The 12,432-nt window shown below is 47.2% G+C and overlaps 1 protein-coding gene across 3 annotated transcripts in view; it reads right to left on the bottom strand.

Moving 5' to 3' along the window:
- The window catches only part of UHRF2 (ubiquitin like with PHD and ring finger domains 2), an 82,339-nt gene extending 73,064 nt beyond the window's left edge, over window positions 1-9,275 (bottom strand). For 2 of the 3 annotated variants that reach the window (XM_004949077.5, XM_003643002.6), the window contains exon 1: window positions 8,708-9,275. In XM_004949077.5, coding sequence (XP_004949134.1) covers window positions 8,708-8,860 — 153 coding nt within the window. In that variant the 5' untranslated portion in view covers window positions 8,861-9,275. Of the gene's footprint in view, window positions 1-7,230; window positions 7,297-8,707 lie in introns of all 3 variants that reach the window. The other variant, XM_040656582.2, reaches the window with a different exon arrangement.
- Window positions 9,276-12,432: the final 3,157 nt, after the last annotated feature.

The raw sequence follows: 12,432 nt of genomic DNA, 5'->3' as shown, positions 1-12,432 counted from the left end.
CCTGGGTTGAAATGATCGTCGAGTTTCAACCCCTCTGCTACATGCACAGTCAGCAACCACCAGGCTGCTCAGAGCCACATCCAGCCTGGCCTTCAAAGCATCCAGGGATGGGGTATCCATAACCTCCTTGGGCAACCTGTTCCAGTGTGTCACCACCCTCCGAGTGAAAAACTTCCTCCTAATATCTAACCTAAACCTCTTGTCTCAGTTTAAGACCATTCCTCCTTGTCCTATCACTGTCCACCCTCATAAACAGCAGCTGCCCCTCCTGTTTATACGCTCCCTTTAAGCATTGGAAGGCCACAATGAGGTCTCCCTGGAGCTTTCTCCTCTCCAAACCAAACAAGCCCGGTTCCCTCAACCTTTCCCCATAGGAGAGGTGCTCCAGCCCTCTGATCATCTTAAACTTCTTGACTTTAATCAACAGACCAAGGTGAAGGCAGCCATTCTCAGTCTCAACACACAACTCTTCAAGATTCACATCCAAAACTCTTCCAAGTTAATTTTTTTAAAGTGATAACCCCAGGTGTTGAGAATTATTTCTTCCTTTATCACAAGGTGAGTGCGTGGAAAAATAAAGATCATGGCCTGAACAGGCAACCAGCCTGTAAGAAAGGGCTGTTAAACTTGGGAACCCAAGTAAATTGCTCCTAGTTTCTGCATTAGCTAGAACGAATTTGTGAGAAACTGCTCTGTAGCTGTAACTAAGTAATCCTTGGTTTCTGTGAATGACCACGCTTACTTGAATGCAATTGTTTCTTGCTGTTACCTATATGGCAGAAGGACTACTGAGTTGCTTGGATATCTTAGTGGCCATCCACCCCCACTATCTGCTGGGGGCAGCCCCAGTGGGGATGGACATTCTACCAGCTGGCCACCACCAGTAACAAGGACCCGGGGAAAGCTCAACTGGCAAGCCACCCCTGGTAATTGAGTACTTCTCTATTAAACTGATGAATATTAACTTGCCTCTGCATGTTTTCTTCAGGATCACTAAACCTTATGCATTGGCACTTTTACATTACAGCGAGATACAAAAAACTTGTTAATTTAGATAAAATTTTCTTCTTCGATGCAAGTCTCAATTCCATTACAGGAACAACTGTTCACTAATTTCTAGCTGCAAGATGAAGATAGAGCAGTAAGTTTTCTTCCTCAGTTCCCAGGAGTCTTCTAATTAGGAAAATAAAATTTCATGGCATCTTCTGTCTGATATTGAGGATTACTTGTCACTTATAATAAAAATGAATGCAACAAATATAGAGTTGTACTGAAACCCTTCGAAGCATGGAAAGACTCATCCATCACTGTGATGATCAGACCACAGTTATCAAGTGGTCTGATACTCTTTGATGGTATGGACTTCTATAGCACAAGCAATAGAAGTTCAAGAGTAGCACCAGGGAGTGCAGATGGTTATCTGCAGCTTTTAAGGACACCTGCAATGAAGAGCTAGTTGAAATCTGAAACTTCGGTAACTAATAACAAATCTAAGCAAACCTAACAAATCTAAATCTTGATGTAGCCTACCAAGACTTCAGCAAAGCTGATGACACACTCTGCCACAGCATTCCCCTAGAAAACCTGGCAGACTAGGAAAGCTTGGACACATGCACTCTTTGCTGGGTGAAGAACTGGATGGATAGCTGGACCCAGAGAGTGATGGTGAATGGAGTTAAATCCAACTGGTGACCGGTCACCAGTGGTGCTCCCCAGGGGGCGGTACTGGGGTTGGTTCTGTTCAATATCTTTACTCATGACCTGGATGAGGGCATTGAGCGTAGCCTCAATAAGTCTGCAGATGACACCGAGCTAGCAGGAAGAGTTGATCTGCCTGGGAGTAGGAAGGCCCTACGTAGGGACCCAGACAGGCTGGATCACTGGGCTGAGGCCAATACAACAAAGTTCAACAAGGCCAAGTGCCAGGTCCTGCACATTAGCCACAGCAACCCCAGGCAATGCTACAGGCTTGAGGCAGAGTGGCTGGAAGACTGTGTAGAGGAAACAGACCTGGGGGTATTAGTCAGTGCTCAGCTGAACATGAGCCAACAATGTGCCCAGCTGACCAAGAAGGCCAATGGCATCCTGGCTTGTATGAGAAATAGTGTTGTCAGCAGAAGTACGTAAGTGATCATCCCTCAGTACTCAGCTCTGGTGAGGGTGTACCTTGAGTGCTGCGGTCAGTTTTGAGTCCTTAAAACACAAAGACATTGAGGCCCAAGAGCATGTTCAGAGAAGGGCAACAAAGCTGGTGAGGGGTCTTGGACACAGGCCTTATAAGGAGCAGCCAAGGGAGCTGGGATTGTTTAGTCTAGAGAAGAAGAGGCTCAGGGTGACCTTATCACTCTCTACAATTGCCTGAAGGGAGCTTCTGGTGAGGTGGGGGTCGGCCTCTTCTCCCAATTAACTAGCAATAGGATGAGAGGAAATAGCCTCAAGTTGTGCCAGATGAGATTCAGGTTGGATGTTAAGAAAGATTTCTCCAAAAGAGTGGGCAGGTATTGCAACAGGCTGCCCAAGGAGGTGGTAGAGTCACTATCCCTGGAAGTGCTCAAGAAAAGTTTAGATGCTGTACCGTGTGACATGATTTAGTGGTAAATGTTAGTGATAGGTGACAACTGGACTGGATGATCTTAGAGGTTTTTTCCAACTGTGGTGAGTCTACGATTCTAAAAATAATAATTTAAGAACCAGGTACCTCAGGACAGTTATTTGCATAGAATTTGTCAATTAAATGATTACGAATGTGCATCCAGTTAACAGTTTTAGAGAAGGGAATTCTCATAAATGACACCAAAATTCGTCACTGGCAGGCAATTCTCACCATCCACACATTAGGTGTTTTACATATTTAAGGGTGTTGAGAAGGTGTCAACGGTTTACAGGCTGGTTCAGCCCAGTTCTGTGACTGGGGGGGCAGAGGGATTTTGCAAAACCCATGCCTTCGGAAAAGGGAAACAGGGGATCCCAAAATAATTAAAAACAGCAGCAACAATCCAAGGAGAAACAAATTTACTAAATATAATATACAAATGCAAGATAACACACTATAATACAATATAATTAGAATTGAAGCTAATAAATCAAATATAATGAGAGAAAGAGTATCTGAAAGCTGAAGGCCTTACAGTAGTGCTGAGGTGATGCATGCAGTCCAGACAAGAGCCCAGGGAAGAAGAAGAAATCAGGTGACTTTGCCAGAGGTTATATCTCTCTGACCACAAAGCCTCATGGGGAATGTAGTTCTTCTCTTCCGGACAGGTGCCTGGAACTGGAGCATTAACACTTCAACTTCTAGTGCACTGCATGATGTTATGATGTGGAATACGAATAACCTGAATTCATAAAACCATGACAGGAGGGTAAGAAGTCTGTTGCTTTTTGAGGGGGCTTTTTTTTTTAATAATAATAAAAAAAGAAACATTCCATTTGCAAGAGCATCTACCTTAAGAAAAAGCAAAAGTGCTCAAGCTAGCTGCTATTTCATACAAAAGCTATTACATTTTACCAGTTTCCTAATACTTAAGTCACTCAGTATAAAGTATTCTGCTTTTATATATGCTTCAGTATTCATTTCAGCTTGTTTAGGTGTCCAGAATAACAAAGCTAATGGTAGAAGGGACTGGGGAGTTGCCTTAGTAACTTTAAAAATGTAACAAGAAGTCAATTTCAGTAAACAATTTTGCAACCATGGAAAACTGTGAATAGGGCTGCCAAGTAAATTTTAAGTATAATCCATGAATGTTTCAGGAATTTCTCGAATGCAGTCTGACCACATCTGCCCTGAAGACTCCAGATTGTGCTCTTAAATCAAGCTACAGAGTTACTACCTGCTTTGTTGAAGAAGGACAATCACTCCCCTTCTAAATCTTCTTCAAATTTATTTCTCCAAGATGTAAAGCTAACTGCTCAAATTGAACACTTCTCACACCCATATTCTGCCTGAAGCAGATTGGTTTTGGACAGCTTCAGTTGAAAATGTTTACGATTTTCCAAACAAAGCTGGGAAGAAATTGTATTAAGTAACTCGATTGTTTTATGAATAGGATTGGCGCTCCCATTCTTTGGGGCAAAACTCAAATAAAGCTTTTCTGTCCTTCTGGAAATCCATCCAAGCTGTTAGTAATTAAGAAGCCTTTAAACATACAGTTTACAAACCTGAAACTTAAAAGTCTCACAGAACTCTGTCCAACTGCCAGTTCAATTAGAGACACATCCCACTGCCAAATTTATAACTATGTGTTCCACCAAGGTTCAAGAGTCAAGGCTGCTTTAACGCAAGAAGGCTCACATGCAAAACTACAGTGCCTCCACTCCTGCTACTCCTCAATCTTTTCAATTTACAAAAGCAAAACCCTAAGCACTTCAGAATCACAACAGTGACCCAAAAAATTATTCATATGAGTCAACTTCAACAGGTAGGAAGCAAGATGCGTGCTACCACACCTTTTCTGTGTATATGAGCAGAGATGCATTTCTTCTAATGAACCTGATCTGCTTACTTACTTGCATTTCAGTCTGATATCGAGACATTGAATAGCTTTAACATTCCCACCTCCACCTGCTCATTTCAGTCTTTGACAAACTAGGTTTGGAGCACCTTCCTTACCAAAAAGCGCAAGAACCTACAAGGCAATTTTTATCATTGCTTGTATTGAGCTTACATGGCATAGTTTTGTTATTACAGGGACTGGAGGGATAGCCTCTGCAAGAAGTCACCAGAAACTGCTCCCATGTTGGATTGAGACAGTGCCAGATAGCTGCAAAAGAGAATCGCTGCTGGCCAACAATAGTTGTGCCTCTGTGATAACATATTTAAGAAATACTAAAAGAAAAAAAAAAAAAGAAAAAACCACAACAGCAGCTGTGAGAGAGGATTGAGAAAACTAGAAAAACAGCCCTGCAGACACCAAGGTCTGGGAAGAAATAGAGGGACAATGGAGAGGAACACGATACAGAAATTGTCCCCCTACAGCCCCTGGGCACTATATGGAACAGATCTCTATGTGCAGCTGCAGCCCAACTGGGAGCAATCCACTCCTGAAGGACGGACTTCCCCATGTTGGAGCAGCTCCTGAAGTCGTGTATTCTGTTGGAAAGAACCACACTGTAACAGTTCATGAAGGACTTGTATCCAACAGGGGGTCAGTCCCACCACAGGAGCTGAGGAACAGTGTGAGGAAACAGGAATGGCATAGACAAAGTGTTACCACCTGACTGCAACTCCTCTTCCTCTTTCTCCTGCATGGATCAGAGTGGAGAGAGGAAGTAGAAGAATCAACACTGAAGTTGAGCTTGGAAAGAAAGGGGAGAAGGTGTATTTATTTTTTGTCTTTTTTTCCATTTCTTACTCACAACTCTTATCAATTGACAATGAATCAATCTTAGCCAAGCCAAGTCTCTTTTGCCCATGATGGTAACTCATGAGATACTTTCCCCACCCTTATCTCAACCCACATATTTGCTCATTTTCATAATATTTCCTTCCTCCTCCTTTTGCTGAAGAGACAGAATGAGAGGCTGGCACCTGGCAACCACTTGCAGTTAACCCACCAGACTGATGCACATACAAACCAGGAAGAAAAACATTTGGGTTCCAACATTCTTGCTTCTCTGCTCTGGTAAGAACTAGAGAAGAGCCGCATGAGATGACTGTCTCTTAAAGGACAACAGCCATCTACAGACTTCCATTGAAGTCAAATTCTAACAGAGTGGGAGGGAGTAAGGGAAGAAGCCAAGACAAAATAATTTGTCATATTCCATGAAGAATGCATATTGCTATAATACAACAGTGTTTGTGCTTACTTCTATACAAACATCTAAGTTTGTATTCATACTCTTGCAGTTTTCTGCACAACCTTCAGTTTTCTGGAGAATTTTCAAACTCAAACTTCATGTTTTTTCCTGTTCAATTTTTCCAACATTACTACTGAAATCCAGAAATCACGCTGCTGATTACTATTCGGGCACACAGAAAGTCTGCCCTGTTAGATCACAATGCCAAGAATTCATCTACTCTAGTATCTCTTTGATTCTCCATACAAACACCGTGTTTTTAATATTCTCACTAGAACGCACTACACAAGTTTTCTAATTAGGACAGACAGCATACTGCCAACAGTTAAACTGCCTTGTCTCAACTTTCTCACAGAGAAGCTCCATACAATGCATTGTAACTTAGGAAGTTTATTAGGTTGCTGCAGCACAGCAAAGAACTACGCATAAACTCTCCTACAAAAATTCTACCTTTATCTACAGAACAATTCTACTTTTTTGGCTGACAGCTTAGCTCTAGAAGATGGATTCTCAGAGTCAGAGATGTCTCCGCAGATCAAGTAAACTAAGTTAGAGAATAATACTGTTCCTGTTCACTCTTCAGTGCCACATGTGCACAGTAGGTCCTCCTGGCAGGAAGAGCTGAAAACAAATCTGTTCCATCATGTGGTGCTTTTCAGGGTTATGCAAGGAAGAAGTAGTAACATCAAGTACCACATTAATTACAACACTAAGTGTTCACCATTGGTCTGAGGTTATGTTACCCTTAAGAACAACAGATGAAGAAATGCCCAACAGTTATCACTTCAGTGTTTGAAGACCAAACCCCAGCAAATTACAGCATACAAGGTAAACTGTATTAACTGGATATAGACACTCCTAGTCCAAGAGATACAAAATAGAAGCCATAGCTTAAAATGTTAGCTGAAGCCGAGTCCCATAATTACTGCAAGACCACGAAGGTGTTGAAATTTAGCCCATAAACTGTGACTCACTTAGGTTTTTGTATCCATACAACCTCATACACCTCCCACTTTTAGAAGAAAGGCAGTTATTTAACCAGTCTGCCTGTACCCAGTACTTTGGAGGTCAAAGCATCTCTACAATGTCCCAGAGAGACTACACTAAGTACTGCCCAGCAGCTGGATCACAGTTCTACTAGCAGACCACACAGATTTAACCATACTGAGTGCTAAACACATGAAATAGGAAGAGTGTGAACTAAATGTTTTTTCTTTTTTTCAACAGATGCAGTAATTTTCAGTTTTTTCACGTTGCTTACTTCAAGTGAATGTTTTCTATTCACTTCACAGTGAACTGAAATATCCCCTTTTTCCTGATTTTATCATGTTCTTGAGAGAGTTGCAGCTGTTTACACTTTCCTTTGCTCATATCTCTCTCTACGCTCAGTTTTACTTGTGCAAGAGCAATCCTTCTGACCTTTTTTCTACTTACTAACACCGTGGGATCAGAAAAAGCAATCCATAGCCACCAAGAAAACTTCAGACTTGATTATAGTAACTGTAAGAAAATGGACATAAGTGGTCACGGAATTAGTGAAGCTACAAAAACAAAAAAAAATAAGCAAAGAAATCCCTTCTCCTTAACTCTTTACTAGACACTATCCCAAATGAGGCCTGGGCTGAATGAAGTAAGCACTGGACTAATGAATGCTACTAATGTGGACAAACGCAGGTGTAATATTTCACTGTTCTGCCATTCAGTACAGACATCTGGCCATGTAAGCACCAAAGGTAGTTACTCTGGACACTGGCAGACTATGCAGAAGGGTACAGTTCACTACTGGTTCTCTTCCCTGCTTCTCAAGTAAGCTCTGTGTTCCAAAGCAAGTTTTGCACTGAGGGATACACTGGGGCAGCACAAGGTAAGCAAGTTACACAACGTCAGGGCTGCCGTTCCTTATTGGGCCCCTTCCGAGAAGCAGGAGGCTGTCCACAGTGGTCCTGATACGCGCTGTCCTCAAGTGCTCAGTCCCATCAGTGGGCACACACACAGCCTGCCTATAGCTTTAGAAGCCAGGCTTCGTGTCCACCCGCTGCAGCTCACCTGCTGGTCATCTCTAAGAGGAAAAAAAAAAAAAAATCCCTATTCCTTACTTTTGTTTTTTCCTCCTGGTACAAATACACTCCTCATCAGTTGTACAGCAGAAGCCTCAGCACTGCGCTGGAGCTAACACTGCGGCAGTGCTCTGCTGGAGAAGCTGCATCTCGAAGCCATGCTCCGGGAACATGCCACACACCCCTCCGCGAGATGATGGCTGCGCCTCTCAGCAACCGAGCGCCGCGTACACCTCCTAGTTTATGTAATGCAGCTCACAAGGTTACACCCTTCGGAAGGAACACATAGCCCGAGGCGACGTATTCCATCAGAGCACATCTGGAGCAGCGGCGGCGACGGAGGCGCGCTCCGTGCCGCGGGTCGGGGGTCCGGCGGGGGCCCGCGCAAACCAACGGCCCGGCCCGGCCGGTCACGTGGCCGCCCCCCGCGAGGGAACGGGAGCGGCGCCCCGAGAACCGCTACGCGCCGCGGGGCGCGGCCGGCGCGGACGGGACCTCCGGGCTCGCGAAGCGCCACGCGCGGGCCCGGCCCCGGCGGTAACGCGGGAAGCCCCGGGCGCCCCCGGCCGCCTGTCACTGTCACGGAGGTGCGGCGGAGGCAGGGGCGGGGGAGGAGCCTCCGCCGCTCAGGTGGGAAAACACAAACACAAAGGGCCCCGCCGGCACCTGCCGCCCCCGGGAGCGGAGCGTCCCGTCAGGCGGCCGCCCGTCTCCCCGCCCGGGCCCGGCGGGACGGGAGTCGACCACGGCCGACACGCGGGCGGGGCGGGGCACACACAAAGAGCCGGCCGGGCCGGGAGCGAGGGGCGCGGGGCAGCCCCCGCCCGCCTCCCGAGAGAGGCGTCTCCGCTCACCTGCTTTCCCCGGTAGAAGAGGCGCTGGCGGTCGGGGCTGACGCGGAAGGTCTCCTGGATCTTCTCCCGCAGGCACTCGATCTTGGTCAGCCGGCTGAGGTCGTCGATGGTCTGCGTCTCGGTGCCGTCGATGGTGCGCACCTGGATCCACATGGCTCGTCCGGCCGCGGCGCGGGGAGGCGGGACGCGGCCGCTCCGCCGCTATCGGGGTGCGCGGCCGTGGCGTGCGAGGCAGGAGGGGAGGGGGCCGGGCGCGTCCCCGCTCTTTGTTCGGATCGGCGGGGCAGGGTTTTTAAATCCCGCGGAACGGGCGCGAGGTTCCCCGCCCGCCGGGCCGCCGGCGCCGCTCGGAAGGGACGCGGGGAGGACGGGACAGCGGAGCAGGTCCGCGCCGCGATGGGCCGCGCCGAGCCGCCCCCGGTCAGCGCGGGGCGAGGCGCGGCCAGGCGGGAAGCGCCGCGCCGGGGCTAACGGGCGCCGCCGAGAGCCATCTCCCAACCCCGGGGAGTGTTTACCAGGCGCCGCCGCTCTCACATGGAGGTCACGGCGCCAACGCTGCTCTCGCGAGAGCCGCCGGCCGCGGCCGTAAAGAGACAACAACACCGGGGCGGGGGCGGGGGGCGAGGGAAGCGGGCAGCGCCACGCCCCCTCCCGCTGCGCCCGGGCCGCCGGCCCTCGCGCCGCATTCGGCGCCACGCGCGGCCCCGCCCCACCCCGCGCGCCACGCCCTCTGCGCGGACCCCGCCCGCCGGCTGGCGCGAGGCGGCGGGGGGAGGGGTTGGCGCGCTGCGGGGTAGCGACCGTTACGTCTCCATGGCGGCCGCGCGGGACGGCTCGCCGCTCCCTCCTACGCCCTCCGCGGGGCCCGCCGTCTGCGGCCGAATCCGGCCCGGGGTCGGCAGCGCTCGAGGGGAGAACCGTGTTTAGGCGAGGAGTAAAACGGGGGTGCGCCGGTAGCACGCGAGCCCCGGCGTTCCAGAGAATGTAAAATCTCGACGCGGCCCCGTGCAGCAGTCCCTCCAAAACGCCAATTGAAGCCGACCGAACCCGTTACGTTACACGGGCGGACGTGTGTGTGGGCCGGGACAAGAAGCAGCGATCCTCATTTTTACCGCGGATCCGATGTCGGTTTACTTGCCGTCAAAAAACTTGGTGATTGTACAACTTGACATCAGAAAAATAGAGATCTGCCATCCTGCTGTGGTTTAACCCCGGCAGGCAGCGGCACCTCGCAGAAAAGCCGTGGGCTGAGATTAAGAGAGGTTAACAGTTAAAGCAAAAGCTGCGCCCACAGGCGAAGCAAAATCAGAAATTAATTCAGCACCTCCCATCGGCCCGCAGATGGGTGCTCTCTGCTTCCGGGGCTGCGGCTCACGTTAGCATCACTTGGGAAGACAAACGCCATCACTGTGGACGCCTTGTACCTTTCCTCTCTTATGTCACCCTCATACCTTTCATTGCTGAGCGCGGCCACGTGGCATGGAACGCCCTTCGGTTGAGCAGGGCTGGCTCTCCTGTGTGCGCCCCCTCCCAGCCTCTGGGCACCCCCAGCTCTGCAATGGAGACAGAGTGCGAAACAGGGAAGGTCGTGACTCTGAAAGCGCTGCTCTAAGACAGGGCTGAGTTATCAGTGCTGTTTTGGTCACGAATCCAAAACACAGAAGCTCCTGTGAGGAAAATTAACTATCACGGACAAAACCTGTACGTATATATACTGGCAAAATGGTTCTATGGAAATGTGTCTGATAGAGAGCTCAGTAGAAATTGGGAGATGGGTGAATGGATGCATCTGGGAGGAATTCAGAGCATTTTTATTGTCTGAGTTTAAGACTGGTAACAGGGTTAAAATACAGAATTATTAAATACAGGCAGGTCCAGAAGACCTGCATGGAAAGCACATGATGGAGTATTAGAACAGGAAATGTTTTTTTTGTAGAGGAAAAAAAAAAAAAAAAAGAGGATCCATTTGTTACTACAGTATATGAGGAAATATATTTTTGTAGATGGGACTGTAGAGATAGGCAGATCAGGTTCTGGCACAGAAGTAACGAAGTAGAAGGAGTACATGTGGTTATGGAGTGATTGATTGTGCTGGCCTGCTTTATAATATGTGTCCTGTGGCATGGATACTGGGGAGAAAAAGGAGTAAAAAATACTTGCTTGAGAATCTACCAGTGGATGTGAAAAGAGGCAGTTACTGAGTGCTTAGAGGAGGGGTAGCTGTTCAGAAAGCAACAACATCCTCTCTGGAGTAGGGGTAGACTGATAAGAAAATTATGGTAAAGCAGAAACTGAAAAGGGTATGTGGTAGACTGGAGTGGTAGTGGCAGAAGAATGACTAGAATGAGCACAGAACAGAATAAGTTAGCTCCAAAAGCAATGCCCCCTGTTTTATGACGTTGGTCCATCATGCTAGAGGTGGATGTTAGTGGTGCAGCAGTAGAGTTTGAACACTCCTGCCAATATTCCATTACATTTTTGATGCCATGTGACAGATGACAGCAGAGGGGCAGTCTGACAAAATGGTGTCCTGGTACGGAAGCAAAGGTGTGTCATAAATCCCTCCACATGGAAAAAATGGCACCCACTGAGGTTCATCAATACTTGCTGAATGTTTCTAGAGATCAAACAGTGGAAATGAGCACAGTGAGGTGGTGGTTCCTGCGTTTCTGCAGTGGCAACAGTGACGTTAAAGACAAGCCATGTTCTGGATGGTCACGCAGACTTTTATGAGCACAGCATGCTAGCTTTTGTTCATCACTAGTGAAAATATGTAACTAATGGTTGTGACTATATTGAAAAATAGCATTTTGTAGCTGAGAATTTTTTCTATCAAATGCTACTATTGTGCTATTTGTATCTGTTGTCATTTCCTTTTGCATTACTTTTGGAGTGACCTGTGTATATTCTGTGTTTACCCATAGGAGATCATTTATTTGTTTGAATGACTTTAATGTAGTTAAAATCATGGGAACAGGCAGAAAAACCCAGCGAGGTGTTCGGCAGACAGACAAATGTATATGAAGAAGAACTGGAAAAATGGAAGCATAAGACAAAGCCAAGGAGCAGAAAGAAAGCAGTGGAGGAAGGAAACACATGCCACTGAATTTCAAAGAGAAGCTGTACAAGAAGGAAAAGACAAAAAAAGATTTTATAGGATTACTTTTCTAACAAACTCTATGCCTGAGAGCCTTTCAAAGATTGGTAGGCAATGCAATAACCTGTGTGGATGCTTTGCTACTGTTTTGCTCAGATGTGCCCATCTGTCTTCCAGGGAAGAAGAGTAGAAGTAAATTGAAATTGTCCATCAACTGTACTTCGTAGAAATGTATCACTCAGCTCCCATGACGTCAGTGTGACTATTTCAGTGTAAACATGTTGGGAAAGAAATGAGGCCAGTTGACTTAATTAATCTGTTTTAAACTTAATGTAGATAGAGAAACATCAAATGCAATATACTTTGTTGCAGATAATGCAGCAAATGTGCATGGGAATGATACCTCATATGTAGAGCTGACTATTAATTCCATCACATAAGGGGAGACGGCAACCACTGAGCAAGAAATCCTAAAGTATTTCCTTTATTTGATTATTATGGGTAAAGAACACCTAATGTGTTTGTGTTACTGAAAATAATACACCTAACAATGTTTCTTCTCTCCTGCCAGAAGGGCTGAGACATGAGAAAGCGTGGGTTCTGCAGCAGCTAGAATGAGAAAAGACCC

This window comes from Gallus gallus, chromosome Z (genome assembly GCF_016699485.2).
Source record: "Gallus gallus isolate bGalGal1 chromosome Z, bGalGal1.mat.broiler.GRCg7b, whole genome shotgun sequence".
Taxonomy (NCBI): domain Eukaryota; kingdom Metazoa; phylum Chordata; class Aves; order Galliformes; family Phasianidae; genus Gallus; species Gallus gallus.
Note: the sequence above shows the minus strand (reverse complement) of the source record. Positions and strands in the feature narration are given on the sequence as shown.